Source organism: Peromyscus leucopus, chromosome 18, assembly GCF_004664715.2.
Source record: "Peromyscus leucopus breed LL Stock chromosome 18, UCI_PerLeu_2.1, whole genome shotgun sequence".
Lineage (NCBI taxonomy): Eukaryota > Metazoa > Chordata > Mammalia > Rodentia > Cricetidae > Peromyscus > Peromyscus leucopus.
In genome coordinates, this window is record NC_051078.1 from 19,460,382 (window position 1) to 19,484,360 (window position 23,979).

The 23,979-nt window shown below is 48.7% G+C and overlaps 1 protein-coding gene across 1 annotated transcript; it reads right to left on the reverse strand.

The window, feature by feature from the left end:
- Positions 1-748: 748 nt before the first annotated feature.
- Csrp2 (cysteine and glycine rich protein 2) lies at positions 749-20,614 on the reverse strand. The gene is made up of 6 exons (XM_028873041.2): positions 20,506-20,614; positions 8,398-8,510; positions 5,309-5,477; positions 2,343-2,472; positions 1,587-1,680; positions 749-1,054 (listed from the first exon to the last, which is right to left on the reverse strand). Exons 2-6 carry the CDS (start codon positions 8,507-8,509, stop codon positions 978-980), a joined length of 582 nt encoding a protein of 193 aa, XP_028728874.1. The 5' UTR covers position 8,510; positions 20,506-20,614; the 3' UTR covers positions 749-977.
- Positions 20,615-23,979: the final 3,365 nt, after the last annotated feature.

A 23,979-nucleotide genomic window follows, 5' to 3' on the forward strand; every position in this document is an offset into this window, starting at 1 on the left:
CGGCCCCTTCTGTTTCTTCAAAAGGGCTTTTTATAACAATGCCAAGGGTTGGGGCAAAAGACCTCCCCCTTGCTAGATCAAAGCACACAGGCAGCCAAGTGCAGACCCTTCCCCACACCTGGAAACCACGCATGTGGTCAAGTCATCCCCTGTGCAGCCCTGCTGGGTAAAGCAAGCTCAGATCTCACCAGGAAACCTCTGTGGGCCTCCATGACTGTCCCGTTGAAGAAGAGTGCCTACCACCGGACTGTAGCGGGCAGATGGGGAAGAGGGGCTGCCGTGGTGGCTGCCGCCTCTGAGATGTGATGCCTGGCAACCGTGAGTTGATGCAGCGTGACTGATAAAAGGATCTGCCCATGAGTGAGTGTGGGCGTGGGAACATGGAAACCTGCCAGTGGCCATACCTTCAAAAGAGAATGATAGCCCACCCCCACCCCAAACAGCTGCTAATGGCCAGTAGCTCCTCAAGCTGATGGAGGGCACCTCAAAACAAACCATGACATTCGGAGGTGCGCTAGGAGTGATACGATCGCACTTTGCTGTATAGATAAGGGATTCTCAAAAATGATGTTTTAAAACCTTTTCAACTTCCACAGTGTCAGTGTTAGCCTGGTGCCGCAAGGAGTTGATTGTCTAACACTTTTTTTTTTTAATCTGGGGGGTGCTTTTCCCTGGAGGAAGAAACCAAATGATCTTCCGCTACCTAAAATCACAACAGCTCCTCCAAAAGGATAACTGAGAGACAGTACCCAGATCAAGCCGAAACTTTATTTCAGATGTAAGAGAGATGCTCTTAAATGCTAGTGAATGAGCGAGCGAGCAGAGTGCTGTCTCGTCCAGCCCGCCTGCGCAGGTAGGGGTGTGGTGCACAGTGCCGCCGTGTACTGGTCGAGTTTCACCAGTAGTGGGTGCTGGAAGGCCACCTGTGCTTGGTAGTGAAGATTCTGGGTGCGGTGCCTCGTTCTGGGTTCACACCATCACTGTGCATGAACAAGGGCCCCTGCTCCTTGACCGTAGCCAAATCCCTTGGGCCCAAAGTTCTTTGCATAGCACCCTACAAAGGAGAGGGAGGGAGAGTTAGTCGGAGTTCTTAACCGGTGGCCTCACCGCTTGAGACAAATGTCCATAAAAGCAAACTGTAGACTCCCGTCAGAGGTCAGTTTAAGATCTAAAGTGTGCTCTGTTACAAGCATCCTTGTGTGAAGCAAAGGCCAGGAATTTCCACTGCAGGGTAGTTCGATCCTGCTGACTTATAAACATGAAGTCCTGCTAAGTTATAGGTCTGTCATCTTCACACGCTCATATGCTTTGCTTTAAAGCAGGACGTCAAGGCTGTGGGGGAGGCCGGGCTGAGGCCGGGGCTCAGCCTTGTGAGTGTGCTCCATAAGCACTTCACTGTTGGGCCAGATTCCCCGGCCTGTGGGCGTTACCCAGGCATGAAGGGGAGAGTGCACTCACTGTCACACACATGGCTGCATCTGATTTTCAAACGGCGACACTGCACTGGTCAGGGCTCTTATATCAGATGCCCCATCAACCTGGAGGGTTGTGTGATACGTTGGAGGGTCGAAACAAAGGAATTTTACCTTTGCAATAGATTTCACCTTCTTTCTCAGTCAGAGTTGTCGATTCAAGGCTCTTCCCACACTTGGCACATCGGAAGCAGTTTTTGTGCCAGGGCTGGAAGAGACAGATGCGTTAGGACGTTTAAGAGGCTTGTTTCCTTTGGTGTGATTAATGCAGCAAGGGGCTGGGGAGAATCAGCCCACGAGCAAGTTCCTCACGCTGCGCTTTGGCTCGGCTGGAAAGCCAGACCTGGCCCTCCTCCCTGTCCATAGTCTAAGCACCCCTAAAGGGCAGTTTGCCTGGGAGCAGGCTCCAGCCCTGCGGCACACCCAGTCTGCTCCTTTGAAGTTGCCGTCCTCCTGGATGAAAATTTAGCAGCTCAGAGGAAGTCAGTGGCGATTTCTGTAAGTCCAGATGTGACCATCTGAGGTCCCAGCCCTGATTACACTGCAGAACCTGTACAAAGCAGGTTGCTCGCTGTTTGGCCTTTTTAGAGAACACGCCTGATGAGAAAGTTCCTTTAAACATGGCTAAGCACGGCTATCACTTCCATAAATTAGTGAGTCCGATGGGAATTCAGTTGGAAAAGCTTAATCTTAAACCAGAATACATTGCCTAAGTGGGAAATGGAAGTGGGGGGGGTAGGAGATGGGGGGGGTTTACAGTTACCAGTGAGAAACAGAAATGGGGGTGGGGGGGTGGGGTAGGGGTGAGGAGGGGTAGAGGTGGGGGGTGGGGAGCTTACAGTGACCAGCGAGAAACAGCAGCTTATATACCTTTCCAGCTCCGATTATCTTCTCGGCGGCATAGACAGAATCCCCACACCTGGAACACTTCTCAGCACCTCCATATTTCTGGGCAAATTTAGAAGTGTTTGGGTTTGTTGTAGGCCTGTGAGGCTGAGCGCTTGAGGAAAGGGAAAAAGAATGAGGCCGTATTTCCTGCGAGCTAACGGAGGAACACTGTCCCATGGCCGTCTCAGAAGTGGGCAGGGTGAGGCAGCCAGCAGAGTAAAGGAAGAGCCCAGGGGCTCAGCTGGACTGACTTAGCCTCTGTACGGATTCATCGGGACTAGAGGTCAAGCCCAAGCCGGAACTTAAGTATCTTTCCCCGAGTGTGAACAGAATTTATGAAATCCGTGGCGCTGCCCTAAGCAGTTCTGTCTCCCCCCCAGTCATTAATCCAACTTGATCATGGCTAGCTCTGTATTTCACAGGAGGTGGCAAGGTCGACGCTGAACTACTCTGGAGGTGAAAACACCTGCAAACACATCGCTGGTCTAAGTCATTCCTAACTAGGAAAGGGAGGCATATTTTACAGATTCTTTGCTCAGGATCTGTTTGGCAGGTGAAGTGTGAGTCTATTTTCTTCATGGGAAATACTTCTGGAAAGTTCCCTGCTATTCCGCTCTGTTTTGCTTTTCACATTTTCTTGTGGCAGGGTGGTATTTCTGTCACTACTTAGAGGTTATAAGGGCAAGTCACATTGAGCAGAATTATTTCCCCCATTCATGAGCAGGCACACTAGAAGATGCTAAACATCCTCTTGGCCACAGGGCCTTTCAGAACCTGAAGTTGGCAGGTGAACTGGAGGACAGCGCTGCACTGTGTAATACATTGTTAAAGCACACACACACACATCAGACTCTAATATGGAAATGCTGATTTTTCTTTCATTGAATATTCAAAGACTTTGCCCCTTCATCTCTCTTCACTCTGTATTAGAGTCACTTAGGAGTTTTCTACACGAATTGTTGAATATATAGCAGTCTTTGTGTGTGTGTGTGTGTCTGTCTGATTCAAAGTATGAAATCATGGCATGTTTCTTCAGGTTGTACTTAATAGTGTACATTGAAAACATTTCCACAATGTGCTTTTTAAAGTAGTTAAAAACTTACTAAAAAATGACATCTAACACTTGAAGATTTGAGTCCCAAGAAAAAAATTCCAAATGCATCCTTAAGAACTTCACACAGGGGTGCTACAGAGATGATGGCTCACCAGTTTACGAGCACTGGCTGCTCTTCCAGAGGACTTGAGTTCAATTCCCAGCAACCACATGGTGGCTCACAACCATCTGTAACGAGATCTGGCGCCCTCTTCTGGCCTGCAGCATATATGCAGACAGAACACTGTATACATAATAGTAAATAAATAGTGTAAAAACAAAAACAAAAACTCTACATAGGCCGGGCATGGTGGTGCACACCTTTAATCCCAGCACTCAGGAGGTAGAGGCAGGCAGATCTCTGTGAGTTCAAGGCCAGCCTGGTCTACAGAGTGAGTTCTAGGACAGCCAGAGCTACTCAAAACCTATCTCAAAAAAACTGAAAAAAGAACTTTACACAGATCACCTCCTTCTGGCCTTTTAACAGCTTCACAGGGTGTGGCTACTTCATATCACAGATGAAAAATGGGGGCTCGGATGTCAAACAACTTGCTGATGGGCTAACACAGTAAGTTGAAAGCCTGGCCTGAAAACACTGCCTGTCTAAACGACAGTGTTCTTTACTTTGGTGCTACCTCTCAAGGAGACCCTGTGAAAGAAGCCCTTTCATCTGTGTATTAAAAGGCTTCTGGGAAAAGGAAGTCCTTAAACCTGGTCCAGAGGAAGAGCAGAAGGTGGCCCCACCGAGAAGGAACAGGCGGGGGTACAGCCGGACACAGGTCACGCACATATAGCTTGCACACACACACACAGCTTGCACACACACAGAGCTTGCACACACAGAGCTTGCACACAGAGCTTGCACACACCCACACACACAGAGCTTGCACACACAGCTGGCACACACACACAGCTTGCACACACACACAGCTTGCACACACACACAGCTTGCACACACACACACACACACACACACACACACACACACACACACACCTTGCACACAGAGCTTACTTATTGCTGGAAAGGGGGGAGAAGCGGCAGAAAGAGCACCCCCTTTGTCATCGTGTTTTTCCAGTCATGGCTACATACAAACACTGACTTTGGGGGCCATGGATGGATTTAGTTGTCATTGACGGGAAGGTTTAGCAGTAACATGTATTTTGAAAATTTTGCAATTAAACCTTGGGAATCAGGAATGCACTTAAAAATGTGGGTAAAAAGCACAATACATTTTAGCAGTGTCCTCGAGACCTATAGTGGCAGTCCCTGGACCACGCAGGGAGACCCCATTTCAAAATCGGGGACAGAGGAAGAAGGAAGGAGATGGAGAGGAAGTCCCAAATGAAATCCTCTCGCACGAAATGAAGCACTAAGTAAGGAACAGATCAGCACTCTGGTCCTCTGCCCCTGAAATCATCAGAAACAGGAAATAGTTTCAATTTTAAGTTAGTGGAGAGTAATTTCCTGAGGAAAGAGTGACTAAGGACTTTCCATGGACTGCTCGGATTCATACCAGAACCATCTCATGATACAGACACTCAGTTTCAGGACAGTCGCTCCCCAAAGTGCTATGGAATGTTAATTTAAGTCACTTTCCCTGAGACGTGTGTCTTCCCGGTAACACCAGGGGCTAGAAGTTCCCTGCAATAATTACTAAGACTTTGAGTACAACGCTGTCAATATTTTGACGTTAAAGGATGTCACAGAGGTCACACTGCCGTTTAGTAGAGGTTCTCTTACATCTTGCTTGCGTAGTGGAAGCTAAGTGCGTGGGCATTCCCAGGCTCCTGGCTGGCGAACAGCAGCCACCGTTCTACCCACTGGTAACACAGTAACAAGCGTCCCCTCTCACCTCTCTGGCTTGATGCCCAGCCTCTCACCGCGGTCCATGTTGAGCGTGCCGGCACCCTGGCCGTAGCCGTAGCCTTTTGGTCCGTACTTTTTCCCATAGCAAGATTTGCAGTAGATCTCTTCATCGTGAATTGTCACGGTGGTGCTGTCTAGGTTTTTCCTGCAGACCACTAAGGGGGGGGGGGGAAGAGTTAGATTTTCAACATCATTTAACCGTGTGTGTGTGTGTGTGTGTGTGTGTGTGTGTGTGTGTAATACACAATATATATTTAAAACAACGGTGTCTCCAAATGACAATGGCCGTCTCCCTCCCATAGTTTATCCTGTGGCTTCCGTGAAGCCACGAGCCGGCATCTACGGCCGCCCACTCCACCTACGGATTCAGGCACCCTCCTCTGGGGTATGTATGTATGAGAGCCGCTTCACAACAGTGTCAAAATTCCAGCATCACAGACTCAAACGTTTCCGTACAGAATCTGCCTCTCGGCAGCAAAGCCTTCCTCTCCACCTTTCACGCTCATTCTTTCTGCCGGGTCATACCACATATTTACATCACAACCTGATAAGGAACGAAAGAGTAGCAAGTGCCTCGGAGTTCCTCTGCGGCTCCCTTTCCCCTAAGAGCACTTTCCAGATAAAACGTTTTCAATGCAAAATCCTAGTGTTCATCTCTAGTCTAGAAAGAAAAAAAAAAAAAAAATCTATCCTTCTTCCAGCTTCTCGCCAGCAGTGAGGATCGGGTCTGAAACTCATCAAGTGGTTTGAGTCCAGCATTTGTTTCCCGTCTCAAAGGAGAACGCATTCTTTCTTGATGGATTTCTTACCACAAGACAGTTCTACGTACCCCACTTCAGAAAACTGCCAAATGTCATCATGCTTTATCCAGACATTAGTTCACTTTCTAAAACTTCAAATCAGCTTGCGAAGGAGGAAAAAAAAACAAAACAAAACCCAAAAAGCATTGTGAGGGAACTCACTGGTGGCATGGTCTGGCAGCTGGAAACCAAAGCTTAGTGAGACAGAGAGAGGAATTTCACCCCCTTAAAAGAGAGGGCGGGGAGGTGGACAGAAGAACAGCTGGCTGGCTGGTCTGCCGTGGCTTCTAACATCTTAGACTACCGTGTTCTCTAGAAGAATAAAAACAGCTACCGTGGATGGCAGCTTCAGGCTCAAGGCTAACATGCAATTGCTTAAACGTTATTCATCTCTAGGCTAAACAGCCTTAATAAAGCGTAAGTGCATACAAAACCTGTCCTCAAGAATATGTATGTTAGGGCTGGGGATATCGCTCACTGATAGAGCACTTGCCTAGCAAGTTCAAGATCCTAAATTCAAACTCCAGATGGCAAACGCCAAAAATTCCCATGTATGTTACCACAGCACAGGTTTAAAACGATGATTTCCTGGGGTGTCACCCTCTTCCTGCCTCAGCCCTGATCTCCGCAGTGAATTGTCACAGATTGGTAAGTGACCCTGAATTCCTTTGTAAAGTTTCAGTCAGCTGAGAGAGGCATTAGGAAAGAGAAAAGCTGACCGCTGAAGACCCTGACAGTTTGTAAATAAACACTGATTTTGTTATGGTATAAGCAGCGGGGCTTAACCTAGAAGAAAACGAGAACAATTCCTGAAGTATTTGCATTTCAGATTTTCAACATTTTGCTTAGTTACATGCCTATAGTTATAGTTAAACTATAGATTCCCCTTTAAAAAAAAAATCACAAAGAGAAAAAAGCCATGGCCTCGGAAAAGAAACAGTTCAACCAAATCTGAGGAACAGCCATTATGAAGTCACGAAAAACGTGCCTGTGTAATAATTTTACTTTTTGTAAGCACGGCGTCCTGTTAGTTTTTACTGGGAAGCTGTCATACTGTATGTACGCTGGTCCAGACAACTTGAAGGCTGGCATCTATGAAGATGAGACAAGCCACATTTGAAAGTTTTTTCTCCCCTGAAGTTTAATTCTTAATGTAAGCAGTTTTTGGAGACAGGGTCTCAGTGTTTCCTCAAAGTCACGTGGCTGCCTTGGAACTTGATATGTAGACCAGGAGGGCCTCAAACTCAGAGATCTGCCTGTCTCTGCCTCCTGAGTGCTGGGATAAGGTCTGTGCTACCACACCTGGCCCGGTAAATTTATGCTTAAAATATGGACTCTTTATCTTTAAACTGTGTTTACAATACAGTACTTCTCACTGTTATCGCTATAAGGCGGAACTCTGCATGCATGGATTCTTCATTAAGGAAAGTTCTATCATTTGACTCATGGTGACTGATGAGGAGGCTTTCTCAAGCCATGATGCTACCGCTTTGAAACTTTAGACTTCTGTGTCTTGTGAAGGAGGTTCCTCTCTTCTTATTTCTCTTATTATGGGGTGTTTACTCTTCAGAACACACAGATATATGTTGTTATATAAATAACAATAATTCCCATGGTGCCTATAGGGACCCTTGGTGTCCTTTACTCTCCCAAATTAAGAATACCAGTAACCACTAGTACCTAACAATACCATAGAAGGTCAAATTTGAGCTTCTGAAACTAATTTCATAGACTGACCCCAGTCTGCGGTATGCTAAGAATATGTCAGATGGCCGGGTGGTGGTGGTGTACACCATTAATCCCAGCACTTGGGAGGCAGAGCCAGGTGGATCTCTGTGAGTTCCAGGCCAGCCTGGGCTACAGAGCGAGATCCAGGACAGGCAACCAAAACTACACAGAGAAACCCTGTCTCAAACCCCCCCTCCCCCAAACAAAACAAAACAAAACGTCAGAAAGGAACTCGGCCAACTGGCAAAGATCAACTTACTTATCAAAACCAAGCCAAACACACACAGGGTGTGCCAGACTGCCAACCGCCACCAAGCCCTCACTGAAACGGGGACACGGGTGACAGACTGCAGAGGAGGGCAAATGGCCCGAGTGGAGGGCCGGGTCCCCGGTGTCCTAAGACCAAAGACACAGAGACACAAACCACTTGCCGCGCTAAAATGCGACTCTCAGCTGGAGTTATTTTTCTTCACAAGGTAACCTGGAGCTTTTGTATACACAGTTCTCGGAACGGGAGATGCAGATGACGGGAGGGGAGGATACTCACTGCACAGGAAGCAGCAGCGGTGGAAGCTCCGCCCATCACACTGCACCTCCTCGGCGTGGTACACGGTCCTCGCGCAGGCCCCGCACTTATTTCCACCGCCCCAGACAGGCATTCTGCGGAACGAAGGATGCAAGGGTGCGTTAGGATGCCCTAAGTTCCCCCACGCCCAGGAGAAGCGCAGGATCAGATCCCGCTTCTTCCTGAGCCACGCATTTCAAAGGCCTGCGTTCCCCCAGCATAGCCCGGTCTCTCCCAAATTATAGCTCTCTTTAGGAAACTGGCGCGGCCAGCCTCTCTTTTTCCAGGAGACAAAAGGACTTGCATTCAGTGGAGGAGTCGGGTCATCTAAGCAGAATGCAGAACAGGCCGCTAGAATCCACAGGAATTAACCGGAGGGGGGGCGTGTTTGGAAGAAAGCCCCTCCCACACCCACTTCTTAATGAGCCCTTTAAACACTCAGCTGGCAATCTCACATTTAACCAGAGTCATTTGCTATATGCACGCTTCATTCACTGTAAAGACGTTCAATTCTTAACATTTACTGTGCATAAGCTATGATGAGCATGCTTCGGTGTGCCTGCCGGCATTCGGGCCAATTACAGCTTGTCTGTGGCTAGTACAACTGCAAGCCACCGAGCCCCGCGGTCACCACGACAAACCGCCCAGATGGCTGCCAAGTTAGCTGCCGTGCGCTGCACTAACCCCAGGGTCCCCTAATCCAGCCAACCGTTGGTGTTCCCACTCCAGCGGGTTTGTCAGGTCTACGGAAAAATGCACCCACGTCCCCTCCTCAGCAGTGACTGAGAAAGTACGTTGGGCGCGATCTAGGAACTGATGGGATGGGGAATACAAGATGAATCCCAGACTGCCTGTGATTGAGGGGCAACAGTCTCTAACCCTCCTTAACAAACTGGCCTCCCGGGGCACCTCTAATGGCCCCGCTTCCCAGTGCCAGCACACCAAGTCAGCCTGCTAAGAAGGGACCTTGTATCTGACATCCCGGACTGGTGTGTACCCACGCAGTGGAATCATCCCTTTTCCCAACACTTTTTTTTTTCAGCCCTCCCTTTTGTGAGGGGTATTTGGAGCCCTCTGGGTGTGTTGCTTGCCTCTCTAGGAAACGACTGGTTATAAAAGCTGACATTTCCTTACAAACACAAACCTAATTAGAACACACCGGAAGTACTGATGGGGGGGGACCTTCAATCTTGAACATTAAAAGAGGATGGATTCCCACACAACATAAAGGTGGGTCCAGAACTCTATAAGGTTTCCCAATGAGGCCTTTATTAAATATTTATACAATTAAAAATGTATACAATTTAAACAACCCCTCTTCTGTTGGTACCACCCTAGACTGTCGTCCAGAGTAGCATGGAAGAAACATCTCTCTCAGCTCACGTGAGTTGGAAACTGACCAGTTCAAGCCAAACTTCAGGCAAGCATTTAAGAAACCTGAGAGGACTGGAGTGTCATTAGTGTCCACCAAACTCCTTCAGGAATTTAAGTTCTCCATGTGGCAGCCGGAGGGGGATGGTCCTTGTGGTCGGTATTTGGCTCCTGGGGGTTCCGTTATTGCGTGTCCAGAGGGAATGGACTGGTTCTCCCAACAGAGGGCTGTTAGAAGGCAATGCTCTGTAGGAACACGCTTCCTGTTCACCCTTCCACTCTGCTGCACACGGGACAGCGTGTTAGCTCTGTGGTGACCAATCCTAGACTTCACGGCCACCAGAACTCTCAGCCAAAACAGACTCCTTGATAATGCAATCCAGCTCCGGGTATGTTAGATAGAGCAAAAGGAAACAGAGCAAGGCAGAGACGTCATGCTGTGCCATGACCACCAGGGGTGTGCATCGCCAGGGTACTCATCCTCTTGAAAACGTCGGTACTTCTGTTTTAGAAAAAAAACCTACTCCAGGGATATGACAGCAGGCCACCCAAGGGACCGAGGCAAGGCTGACGGACAGAAGCATGTCTTCGGCACCAGCAAGAAAGGCTGAGCCAGCCGCACACCCCGGGGCAGGAGGAAGAGGCTTACATGCTGAGCTAGACAAACAGGGGCTCCAGCCAACCAGAATACATCTGGACTTTCTCAGAAGCATCGGCGTGTGCAGTGTCCGCTAAGAAGCAATCCGGGCATTCTACTGTCTTTGTTTGGTCTAGTGTCTCCTCTAGGAGCCTGGGATCGTGCCAGAGTCATCTGCTGAGCCCAACAGGTCATGTCAAGCAGGATTCCCGTACGGGACGTCACCACACACAGCTTTGAAAGCACTCGTTCCCATGGCACCGGCTCTGCTGATCTCAGCCCGGTTTGTGCCGCCCTAACAGATTCAGTCTGGATGATTGGTTAAAAAAAAGCAGAAATGTATTTCTCAGAGTTCTGAAGTCAGGAAGGTTCAAGACCAAGGTGCTGGCAGGCTTGGCGTCCGCTGTGGGACCCTGGTCTCTGCTTGCAAGACCGTGTCTTCAATACAGGGACACTGTCCTCACACGGCTGAAGAGCAAGGAAGGAAACCCACCCCCAGAACCTTTTTAGAGTGGCGTTAATCCATTCAGTCCTCAGTTTTTTTTTTGCCGGGCCCCGCCTCCCAACACTGGGAGTTTGGGTTACAACATGAATTCTGGACCAAACCAACCGCTCGCACCATGGCAACCCTCAGCCAGGTATGAACACAAAACCTCTTGCCAATCCAGTTCAGCGAAAGGTAAACCCAGAGCTGTGCTTTTAAAACAGGGTGAATAAGGAAGAGAGGTGCTGGTTCCTGTAAACAGGGAACCCAGGGAGCCAACCTGGAGGAAGAGACACCTTTCTCTGATTGGCTGTGTTTCAGCTTCTCCGGGAACACCTCAGTTTTATGAGCCGTTGAATTTCATTTCCAAACCCTGTGAAATCAGAGCCTGTTCCTTGAGATAACCAAGATCAACACTCCTCCACACAAACACTTGACCGATATCACTAGTGACCACTAAGTCCTAGGTACTGATTTGCAAAACAAAACAAAACAAAAAAACAACCAAACCCTACTTCTGCCCATACAATAAAAGCATTCTGCCCGGCGGTGGTGGCGCACGCCTTTAATCCCAGCACTCGGGAGGCAGAGCCAGGTGGATCTCTGCGATTTCGAGGCCAGCCTGGGCTGCCAAGTGAGTTCCAGGAAAGGCGCAAAGCTACACAGAGAAACCCTGTCTCGAAAAAAGCATTCCAAGGTTAACTGTTAAAGGCTTGCCGTGAGACCATCTCCTCCGCCCTGCCTTTTGATGTGGCCTCAATCTTTTATCCCCTCTGTGAAAACAGGTGATCGAAACTTATGCCTGACTTAACCCAAGGCACAAAACACTGGCTAGCTCCAAGAGCCCGCAGTGGCTGGGGTCTGAAGGGCCAGCGGCCATGCTGGCTGCCCTGGCCTCCAAGGAGACCCACTTGGGTTCTGCGGTGCTCACGGGTGCAAGAGGCGTCTGCTGGAGTGAGGGTCCCTCGTGAGTCCTACGGAGGCCAGAGGTTCGGGCCAGGTTCGCAGGTGATCACTGGGCTATTGAGGCACTCCTGTTATCAAGGTGTGCCCCTCATATTAAACACGGACGATTTAGTTTCAGCCGGGTTGCCAGCTTTCTTTTGATCCTGTTATCTCTCTCTGGAGCAATCTCAACGAGGAAACAGAACTCTAGCAAGACCAAGGTTAGATTACGTTGTCCTGGATAACGTTCGGACACATTTTAAACAAAAGAAACCCAACTGATCATTTATGTTGTGAAATGCAGTTTGGATTTAGTTTGTTTGTTTGTTTGTTTTTTATTTAAAGGAGTTAGTATGTCCCTTTCTTTATGTGGTAACAGGTATTTTAAATTCACTGATAAGTCTGCCCGTAACACCCTGTGCACGCCACTGCAGCCAATGGTGACTATGGCCAAGCTCAGGAAACACCCGGGCCTTCTACAACATTCCGCTTGCTATGTTCCTTGATTCCTCACGTCTGCCACATCTCAGCCTTGGCCACTTGCTAGCAGTTCATATCGTGTGTATCTAGACATTAAAGTTCCATCTCAAGGGCTTTTCTAAGAAGTCTTGAAGAGCCTTTTCTTCGCTATAGGCAAGAACAGCCCCAGGAAGCCTGAGTGGGATTTTTGTTCTCTGTTTTAGGACAGTGGACGGGTAGCTATCATCAGTTGCTCTTCCTGTGACCCTGTTTTGTATGTATACCCATTCCACGATGAAAAGAAGAGCAGAGGGGCGGGCTGGCTTGGACTTTTTTTTTTTTTTTTTTTTTTTTTTGCAACGTTGGGCTTGTCTTATAAACTGGGGAAGGTAGCTCTCACCACAGAGATGCGGGAAAGATAAAATCCTCCATCGGTAAGGAAACCCACGGAACAACCTCCAAGCATCCTAGCCGCAGGACCACCAAGTCAAGGAAACCCGTAGCGGATCAGTCACTCACTCATCAGCCTCCTTCCCGGACATTAAAATGCGTAAGTGTAAAAACGCTCACACTCCCAGCACTGGCTGTCTAGAGAAATGAAGTTCAACTTCACACGTTTGGTCTGAACCCCTGGGGACGGGACCCGAATCTGGCAGGAGAACATATGATAACCCTCTAGCCCTGGCGTCGCTGTGCATATTTGTAAGAAATGCAAGGCTTCAGTGTTTATTTATTTATTTTTTTTTTCCCTTTCCTCCAAGCCTTTGGCCACGCTCCTCGACAACAGCTGACATTAATCACGGCAGACTGGATCTGCACCGAGCAGTCTGGGCTGCGTGCCTTGCCCCAATCCTCCGGGCTCCTGGACGGAACGCTAAGACCACAAATGAAATCCCTCTCCATACGCACGCCGTGCAGCGTAGGACAAACCCCGGCAGCGTTTTCTGCTCTCGCTCTCGTTCTCGGGTTTTCACTGTGGCCCGCGGAACTAGTATTTGCCCGAGGCACTAGACGAAAATGCTTGGTTTCCATGCCAACACGTAGGTGTGAAACCTTCCTGCTTCTCCTCGGTCTAAAGCACCCAATCCAAATCCAAGAGACTTAGCCCTCCGAGCCGTGACTAGAGGCTGACTGACTCACCTGGTGTGAAGTCACCCTTCTCCAGGGAACCAATGAGACTTGCAAAGTGACCACATGGGTCAAGTCATTCTCAATGGCTTTTTTTTTTTTTAGATCTATTTTTACTTCATATATGTGAGCTTTTTTTTTTTTTTGCCTGCTCAGATGTCTTTGTTCACATGGCTGCAATGCTGGTAGACGCCAGGAGGGGGCAACAGATCCCTGAAACTGGACCAACAGCTGGTTTGGGGCCATCTGGTGGGTCCTGGGAACCAAATCCCAAGTCCTCTTAACCAATGAGCCAACTCTCCAGCCCCATGGGTCAAGTCATTCTTATACTGCTGGTTCTGTCTTTGGCACCTTAGAGGACTGGACCTGTGCATTCAAGTGTCCGTGACCCCCACTTAGGCGTTTTTAAGTCACCCGATCTCTAATACTGACGTTTTGGTGTGGCTCTGTGCATAGATCCAGACTTTAAACACTTCCAGCTTCAACACTTCCGCGTCAAACACTTCACTGTTACCCTAGAAACTTGGCTATTGTCTGCTCTCTCAAAAGGGGAATGTTTTTTACCAACCAGTGTCATCTTGAGCCCCATTTGGGGGAAGAGTAGCTCCTTAAAGGATATAAATTAATGGCACTGCCCTATACAATAGCTTTTGGCAACACTTATATTTGAAAGGTGCCATTCATGCGAAATTAGGCTTCACGTCATCCTAGCTGAAGATTTTTTTTTCCTGCTGCTGCTCCAGCTACCTATTTAGTCTAATAAACACAACAGCGCCTACAACGGTTTCGTCGTGTCTTGGTAACCTGCTACCCACCCATTCCATCTAGCTTCTAAGACAGCCAGATCTTCACCCCGGCCCTCCGACACTAAACCCTGGCTGAGGAACGGTGCCGTGAGAACCCGAGCCGTGCAGCCCACACGGTGTCGGCCGCTGCCCTCGTGGCAAGTGGGGGACAGCGGGGCCTTCTTGACTGAGCTCTGAGAATTCGGGAGGACGGTGTTTGCGCAGCAGACACCCAGATGACCGTGTCTCCCATCATGTCACAATATTCAGTTTCTGTGGGTGTTACTGAGGACTGAACCCCGGGCCTTGCGCATGCTAGGCAAAGTGCTCCCCCACTGACTTATATCCCCCAGCCTAGTACTTACTTCTTTAAAAAATTGGAGGCACTAAGCTGTCTCCCCGAATTGTTTCAGCTAGCTGTGACCCTGCTCTTAGCTCGGGTAGGCCATGGACTGTGATCCTCCTGACGCAGCCTCTTCAAGTAGCCGGGATGACTGGCCTATGCCCCGGGCCTAAGGGAATGTGTAAACTTCATTCTGAATACTCATATATCCATTCTCTCTCTCTCCTCCTAACTCTTGCCTATGAAGGCACTTGACCGCCCCCCCCCTCCATCCAGCTAACCTTTGAATTCGTTTCTGTAGGTTCCTCTGGGGGAGAGGCGGCTTCTAAGTGTGTAATTATTTGCTGTTTATGAAATACTCAATCGAAATATAATTCAACAACTACATCCTGGGGGCTGGAGGTGCGCCTCACTGAGCACCCAGGTCACACGCATGAGACTTCGATTTTGGGTTGCGCACCAAACCAAGGCATTATCAATCAGCCGTATACCATGTATTGGTTTAGGAGCTGAAGATAAGAGTTAGAGGCAAGAGAGACGGTTCAGTAAGTAATGAGTCTGCTGAGCAAGCATGAAGAAGGACCTGAGTTCAGATCTCGAGCATCCACATAAAAAGGTGATGGTGTGCACTATAATTTCAGAGCTAGGGGTGGAAGGCATTAGGATCTCAGGGGCTCTCTAGCCAGCCAGTCCAGCTTTTAAAAAGAAATGGGGAGCTCCATGCCTGGTGAGATCTTGTCTCAAAAAAATATAAATGGACAGCAATAAAGACACTGTGGACTATGGGTAAACACACTCACACACAAGTACATACACACAAAAAAGAATTATACGGGAGAGTGTCTATTTCCTAGAGACTTGTTCTTTGGTGGTAAAGATACGTAAACAGGCTGGAGAGGTGACTCTGTGGTTAAAAGCACTTGCTGCTCTTTCAGAGGACCTGGGTTCAGTTCCTAGCACCCCCATGATAGCTTACAACCTTTTGTAACTCCAGTTCTGGCCATCCAACACCTTCTCCTGGCCTCCTCAGGGAGCAGGCACAGATGTCGTACACATGCCTCCATGCATACATAAGATGATTTTTAAAAATATGGAAACAGGGCTGGCGACACAGCCCAGTCAGCAAATCGTCCGTGGCACAGGCTCACGGGGCAGCGACCTGAGTACGGGTCCCCAGTACGGACACAAGAGCTGGTCATAGCAGCGTGTGTGTGTGTGTGTGTGTGTGTGTGTGTGTGTGTGTGTGTGTGCAGTCTCAACACTGCGGAAACAGAGGTAGAGCTCTAGAACTCTTAGCCGTCATAGCTTAGCCGTCATAGCTTAATTCCTGAGCTCTAGGGTTAGTGAGAGACCTTATCAAAAATAAAACAAAGTAGGACAGTTATCAGGGAAGACACCCAACTCTGACTGCTGGTCTCTACCTGCATGTGCACACACATGCACACACCCATACAAACACGTTTACACCACACACACACACACACACACACACACACACACACACACACACACGCAAACGGTAGAAACAAATTTTAGCACCGTTTTCATTTTACTGAGGTAGTAAAATGGTTTTATCTTGCATATCATTGAGAGTGCATTCCTTGAGGAAGATCAGGTTCGGCCCAGGTGGGGCACTAACAATCACTGTAACATGTCCGCCCTGAAAACTGAAGTACACACTACCTCGAGACCTCTTATTGACACTTCCGGTACAATACCACGAATGTGGAAGTTAGAACTGGAAATACTTAGGGCTTTGCCACCGCCTCTGGGATCCTAGCAACGTCCTGCACCTCTGAGCTGCGACTCCCTGGACTGTCATTTGGAAATGGAGAAGGATTTAATGAGACAGCAGGTAAAGGGGACCTGGAAGAGCTCCAGCAACTCCACTCAGGCCTCCTCTTCTTCAGAAACAGCACTGGGCCTCGACAGGGCACCAAGTTCAACTGTGCGTGACTCCTGAGGCCACTGACCTCCAAAGCAGCAGAGCAGACTCATGTTTTGAAGGTATCCCTAAAACTCCTCCGGGTTTTTTGTTCGTTTTTTTTTTCCCCACAGGAACATTAAAGACTGAGATCACTCAAATCACCGAGAGTTCTCCGTCTTATTCCTGCCCACCCAGAATTCACCCGTTCAATGGAGTCAACGCCCACTCAAACTGTAACTTCCAACAAAACCTCCTTCTCCTCTCTGTTAACCCAAGTCTAATTTCACCACGGAAAGAAGCCTCCCTTCAACGGAGTAAACTCGGCCTCTCTGTTTTAAATAATGTCCCATGTTGTTACCACGATGCCTTCAACGGGAGTATGGCAACATTTTTGACATGGATGTGAACGGTGCCTGCCCCGTCACATACTATAATTAAATGTATCCATGCTGTAAGTCTGGTAATCTCTGGACCCAACATATGCCATAGCAATCCCCAGTCAGGGAATATGACCAGATACACTATTCAAACAATTCAACATCTTCGTGACCTTTCCATGGACTTAGATGCTATGATCCTGCTTATTTGGCAAACGATAAAATTTGATTAGGTCTCATCTGCCAGTTCTCTTATTTCAATAATGCTTGTTTATATCATCGAGCGGTTCTGAAATTAAACAATATATGCAAAATCCTTACAACAGTGTCTGCTGCACAGCAGGTAGTGGCCATTGCAAATACTCCTGTAATGTTTACCATCTTCATTTACGTTAAGTAGCTTATTAACTTAATCCTAACTGAAGTAGGCACTATCATGATCCCATTCTATGGATGGAAGACTTGACAGATATTAACTGTGCATTAACCATGAAAACAAAATTACCGATGTGATTCAGAACACCAACAAAGCTCACTCTCTCCATTTTTCTCTGGTGAGGCCACCAGGAAATCTGTCCTACAGTTAACTGTCAAGTCCCTTCATCTTCATGTATCATAATCTGCCTGACCGTCTATTACTAATTAAAAGCAGTTAATTAGTACTGTTGACACAAGGAAATCATGAGAATGTAAGAACCCTGCTAGTCTTTGAAAATAATTCACACGCAATGCATTGTGGTCGGTTCTTCCTCTACGACTTACAACAGGATTAACAACCAGAAATTGTGCCAGGCTTCCCAGAGTGCGAATGAGAAACACTCCTCTAGACCTAAGTTTTTAATGTAAGAAACACAATTCCTTTAAATCTGGGTCTGGTTCACTCATTCCTACACACAGTATCTTTTATAGATTTAAAAACGTTTTGGATCAGGCACAGTGGCACATACTTGTAATCCCAGCTAGTTGGGAGACTATGGCAGGACAATCTAACGTTCAAGGCCAGCTTTGGAAACTTGGCAAAACCTTGTCTCAAAATGGAAAATCAAAAGGGCTGATTGTAGTTCCACTCAGAGTACTCCCTTAGGATTCACAAGGTCCTGGGTTCGACCCCCAGTACTACAAACACCACAAAACAAAAAAGCACATATTTAGAGTAGAGGTCCACATACTTCACAGGACTGTAAAAAGGCCTGTGACACACACAAAAAAAGTATCCCTAGGGAGTTAAGGCACAGAGAGGATGCCTAGTGATGCCCAACCAACAGAACCCAAGAGGTAGCAAGCCAATGCCAGTCCAGGCAGTGGTGAGCCTTGAGGAAACCTCTGAAGGTCTGCAGATGGAGGGAAGGTCTGGGAGATGCTGTTCCAGGGAAAGCCAGCTCTCTCTCAGAAGACGTCCACCAAGAACCATTCAAGTTTCAGGAAAGTCAGAATGTGGTCTAAAAGCACGAGGAATCCACCACACAGACACACAGACACACACAGACACACAGACACACACACACACACACACACACACCAGGGCTGTGGTCTAAAAGCACGAGGAATCCATCACACACAGACACACAGACACACAGCAGGGCTGTGGTCTAAAAGCATGAGGAATTCACCACAGACACAGACACAGACACAGACACAGACACAGACACACACACACACACACACCAGGGCTGTGGTCTAAAAGCATGAGGAATTCACCACAGACACACACACACACACACACACACACACACACACACACACACCCTCCCTTCCCACCTCCTACCCTTTCACACACACCCCGCACCCACCCCACCCCCCAGCAAGTATGCTATTACACCCATTTCATAAGAGGAAGTAACTGAGACCAGAGAGTCAGTTAACTTGTTAAGGGCACCAAACCGGTGACCCAGGAGTCACACTCCTGCCCTCCCCATGAGGTCTCCTCTCCCTTAGAGGGCTCCCTCCCTCCATTTCATCTGATCCGTCTAAATTGTAACAGAACAAAAATGAAAGACTCGAGCTCTCCATAACTATTTATTGACAGGGTTATGCCTGGACCTAGCATCTCATTTTCTGCTGTTCCCCCTCCCCCGGCCCTATACCAACAAGTATGCTATCTTTTGATAAAGATCCGATTTCCCTCAAGTCCACAATTGTGCAATTTCAACAGGAAAGTCCTCCAATCAGTATGGCTTTGAGTGTGGTCTCCAGCATACTCCCTATCAGCCAAAAAAAAAAAAAAAAAAAAAAAAAAAAATTGAAAACACTGGGAGGAATCTGCTAACAATTTATGGTAAGAACTTTGGACAAAATCTGTTAACAAATCTCTGCTTCCCACAATTGCACCTCATTTTACTTTGTTCCTTCCTTATTAGTTAACTAGTGCTCAGGTGTGCTCCAACCATATTCAAGATAACTAAGTAAACAGTGTTCCAAAGACTCCTGGGATATAGACTTCTATGGCTACTGGCCATAAAAAGAATACAGGGGCCAAAAAGCCTTTGGAGGTAATAATCAGTAACAACTCCAGCAGAATGGTAGAGAATAAGATCACAAACACCACTTGTATGCAGTTTTGAGATTGTGCGACTCTTTGGAAATCTACCTTTTAACTTTCTTGAAGAATCTGGGTACAAGGACAGTACACCTTGTGGTTGTCCTTTTTGGAGTCTCGGTTTTTATGCAAGTAGAGACGTAACACAGATCAGGAAAGTCAATAACTAAACTATTTTCGTTGCCCAAGTTAAAAAATTACTACATCCAGTATGTTCTGTTTTCTGTATTTTTTTTTTTTTAAAAAAGCATTTGTAAAGTAAAAAAAAAAAAAAAATGTACGTGGTTCTCAGTTCAAACAAAAGAGGTCAAACTTTTGAGTAATTATGTAAACAAACACGGTTCGACGTCCTGGCTTCCAAGGGGGGCAGAAGTTCCCAGAGCACTCCCCTCCACTCCAGGAATGCCTAGACCAGACTCCAGCTCTGAACCCCAGGTGGTGACTTTTAGGACCTGTTGCAGAATTTCTCAATCGGGCAATTTTGCATCCCCCGTTGTACCTCAAAGGTAGACAGTGCGGGGAAAAGCTAGGAACGACCCACTGGAATTTCACTCGGGTTTCTCACACGTTTAAGATCCCGAGCCTGGTGGGCAGAGACCACCGAACAAAGGCGATGGCCAGGAGCTCCGTTCCGCGGCAGGGGAAGAACTGGGGCTGGGGGAGGAGGGGGAAGGCGGCTGTGGAGGCGCCTACCACCCACCCTAGAGCACCCCCACCCAGATCCCGAGAAGCTCGGCCAGGCTGGCCATGCACACCCACTCGGGGTCCAGGAGCACCGGCGCTTCTAACCCCCTCCTACCCGAAGGCAAGGGGAAAATCGACCCGGGGAGGGAGCCGAAGGCTACAAAAAGGAGGAGCTGGGCAGCCACGAGAAACTCCCCAGCTCGCCTCGTCCCCAGGTCACCGGGGATGGTTTACCTGCCCACCCCCCCGAGGACACGAGGTCCCAGGGCAGGGATGGCCACGGGGCGACAGCAGGTGTGCTAGAGGACCCCGCCTCTAGCGGGGACAGAAGTGGGAGGGTGGGTGGGGGCACCGTGGGGAGCAGGGGTGGAGATGACAGGGACCGCAGGGCGGCGCGGGCTGCCTAGGACTCACCCGAGAGGGAGGCGGGAGCACGCGGCGAGCGGGCGGAGCTAGCGAGGCCGGGGCACCGAGGAAACCCGCAGGCGGCTCGGGGGGGAAAACCGGCCGCAGCGCGCGCGCCCGCTTTTAAAGACTCGCCGCGGGGGGCGTGGTCTCGCTCGCCACGCCCACCGCTCCGGCCACGCCCAGCGCGGGGTCCCGGCCGGCTCGCACAGCGAGGCTCCCGCTGCGGGTGCCGAGCTCTGGCCGAGAGACAAAAGACCGGAATCCCGCCTCTTCCTGCGGCTTCCCGCGCACCGGCGGCTTCCCCCCCACCCACCCAATCACTTCCCCATCCCCAGTCGTCCCTACTCTCCGCGTCCGGAGCTGCCTGAGCACTCGGAACCGGCCCGGAGCCACCGAGATCGGGTGTCGCCCCACGGGGTTCCCGCCACCCTCGGCGAGGCAAAGGCCACAGGATGGACTCCGGGGTGCAGGACGCCCCGGTGCAGGCTAGTCTCCGGTCGGTCGGAGTTGCAGCTTCTGGAATCCACAGCTTTCCTGTCGTGAAAGAGCAACATTCCTCATCTAGACTAAACAGATGACGTTATGAAAACACCTCATTCCCCAAGTGTTTTGCTTCCCCCCCCCCCCCACAGCTCATGGCTGAAAAGGGGGAAGAAACCCACAACCCACGCAGAAATCCTGGCGCCAAAGGGCTTCGGGTTTCGGTTTGCCATTGTCAGAAAAGCCCAAGGAGGCCGCCGCCGGCGATGACAGCAGAAAGGACCCAAAAACCTGGTCTTGAGGATGACGTATTGTTTTAGACAAAAAGGAAATAATGTCGCCTCTATCTGGCTTGCATTCCAGGACTTCTGGTGATCCATTTCTCTGCCATCAGCATTGGGTTGGCCTAAGGATTAGTATTTGAAGATTGGTGACCCCCAAGAGGCAGCGGCCAAAACCACTCTCCCCTGTCACAAATCAATCACCCCTTCTATTCAGGCGCGACATCAGGCCATTAACAGGCTCCGTTGATTCTTCGGTGGGGGTGAAGGGGGTGATGTAGGATGCCTTTACCTGCTAGATGCCAGTAGATGCCAGTACCCTCACGTTGCTACACTACAAAAATGTCCCACTTTACATTGCCAAAGGCCCTGTTTGGGGGAGAGCAGGGTTGAGAAACGCCCTTCTGGGGTGTATGTCTGTGTGACAAAGTGCAGACTTGGTTTATGGTACTGTTTTATGCTGTATGCTGGGCCCAATCCAGAATAAACCCATAATTGCAGCCAGATTCTCTGTCCACCAAGCACTGTACAAAAATGCAGCACGTAATGATTGGCATCTCCCTGAGATCGCAGCAGGAGTTTGAAAGTGTGGGTGCCTGCTGTGAGCTTTTCTAAAAAAAAAAAAAAACAGCAAGTCTTACGCTCAGGGTTCCAGTTTGTTTCCTTTACCTCCTCAGCTTTACTGTTCTTACCTGAGTAGCTGGTGGTTTTTGTTTTCACTGAAGGAAGCTGGGTTGTCGCGTTATGTGAATACTTGTTTTTCAGCAAACGATTGTCCTTTTCCGACTACTCCTGAGGTCATCTAGAGTCTCCTTGTGGAAGGGGCCTCAGGACCTGACCTGTCAAACTATTGGATGGATGAAATAAATAAATAAATAAAAGGAAAGGAGAGGACGTGACTGCTCCTAGGTATGGTGGAGGAGAAAGTTTATTATAGATATGTGGGAGAGCGTAGCCAGAGGCAGGGACATCTGGAAGAGTCCTGAGTGGACATGACCAAACTTAGCTGGACCATGTGAGGAGAAGGGGAGGACAAGGTACAGCAGCTAGGAGGTCAAAGGTATAAAAGGGGTGGGTAGCCAAAATATCTGAATTATATACGGAAGAGCCTCTGGGGGAAGGGCAGCCCAGCCTCAGGGCTGGAGAGTTCAGGATAGAGGAAGGGATATGCCAGGCATACCCTGTAACAGGTAGGGGCTGAGGGGTGCTGGGAGAACCTGGTGGCCAGGTCTGCTTTGACTTTTTAAATAGGCACCTCAGACTTTTTAAACTTGAATTTCGGTTGTGAACGTGAATAAATTCTTTTCAACTTTTAAAGACAGAAGTGGGGTAAGAAAAAGTGTGGCTTTCGTGTGGAAGATGGGGTTTCAACGTTCAGCTCTGCAGTGTGCTGCCTGGGTTCTGAAATAGCCTCTCAGGCAGTGGTTCCCAACCTTCCTAATGTTGCAACCCTTAAATCCAGTTCCTCATGTTGTGGTGACCCCCAAACCATAAAATTATTTCATTGCTTCTTCACGACTGTAATTTTGCTACGGTGATGAATGGTAATATAAATCTCTGATATGTAGGATAACTGATAGGGGACCACTGTGAAAGGGTCGTTCCACCCCCAAAGGGGTCACAACTTACAGAATAAGAAACACTGCTCTAAGGCCTGATGAAGATCTAGGGTCATTAGGAGTGTGCCCTCGAAAGGGATTGCAGATCCTGATCTCTTCCTCCGCGTTTGCTTCCCAAGATACCCTGAGAGCACGGAGCTTCCTTTCCCACGTGCTCTCGGCTATGATGTGCTGGGTTCTTTCACCATAGCTCCCAAACTATAAACCAAAACAAACCTTTGCTCCTTTGTTTTGAGATGCTGGGCGTCCCATCCAGGGCCTTGCACGATCTAAGTGTGTGCTGTACCACCAAGCTACATAAGAAAAACGTTTCTTGTGTGAATTGATTTATCTCAGGTATTTGCAGTAAGGAAAGCTGACTGTCACCTGGTAACTCTGTGAGCTTGAAATAAGTATTTAACCTATCTGTTCTTTTAGTAATGTTATACCCAGATTGCAAGGACCCCCAAAAGACCAGCACTGAGACTGAATCTCTTTTGTAAAAGCAAAGAACCTAAGCCAGGCGGTAGTGGCGCACGCCTCTAATCCCAGCACTCAGGAGGCAGAGGCAGGCGGATCTCTATGAGTTCGAGGCCAGCCTGGTCTACAAAGCGAGATCCAGGAAAGGCACAAAGCTATACAGAGAAACCCTGTCTCGAAAAAACAAAAAACAAAACAAAACAAAAAAGCAAAGAACCTTTATTTTCAAGCGCGGAGCTTGGGCTCTCTACCTGACACAGCAGTGAGAACAGAGAGCTCAGAGCCAGGCAGGGTGGAGATTTTGTCATAGCAGAGGTTGGGATGAGGGGATTTCCATGGTTCAGGACCCTGATTGGCTGACAAGTGTCTAGGGGTATAGGGAATGTTTGGAATATCAGACATTTACTCTTAGATGCAGGCCCGCAAGGGGATGGAGAAATAGTTGAGCACTACATCCTGATCTGGAAGCACTGAGAAAGAGGCACAGGGCCTGGCTTGGACCTTTGAAACATAAAGCCCACCCCCCAGTGACACACATCCTCCAACAAGGCCACACCTCCTAATCCTTCTCAAACAGTGCCACTTGCTGATGACTCAGCATTCAAATATATGAGCCTGTGTTTGATAGGAATTTCAACTGT

What these genes read in the sequence shown, in the direction of transcription:
- Csrp2 (XM_028873041.2), bottom strand. Translation starts at nt 8,509, where the DNA reads ATGCCTGTCTGGGGCGGTGGAAATAAGTGCGGGGCCTGCGCGAGGACC. An exon ending in CCGCTGCTGCTTCCTGTGCA is followed by an intron (nt 5,478 to 8,397) that starts GTGAGTATCCTC and finishes CCCCCCCCTTAG; the next exon opens with TGGTCTGCAGGAAAAACCTA. An exon ending in AGGTGAAATCTATTGCAAAG is followed by an intron (nt 1,055 to 1,586) that starts GTAAAATTCCTT and finishes TCTCCTTTGTAG; the next exon opens with GGTGCTATGCAAAGAACTTT.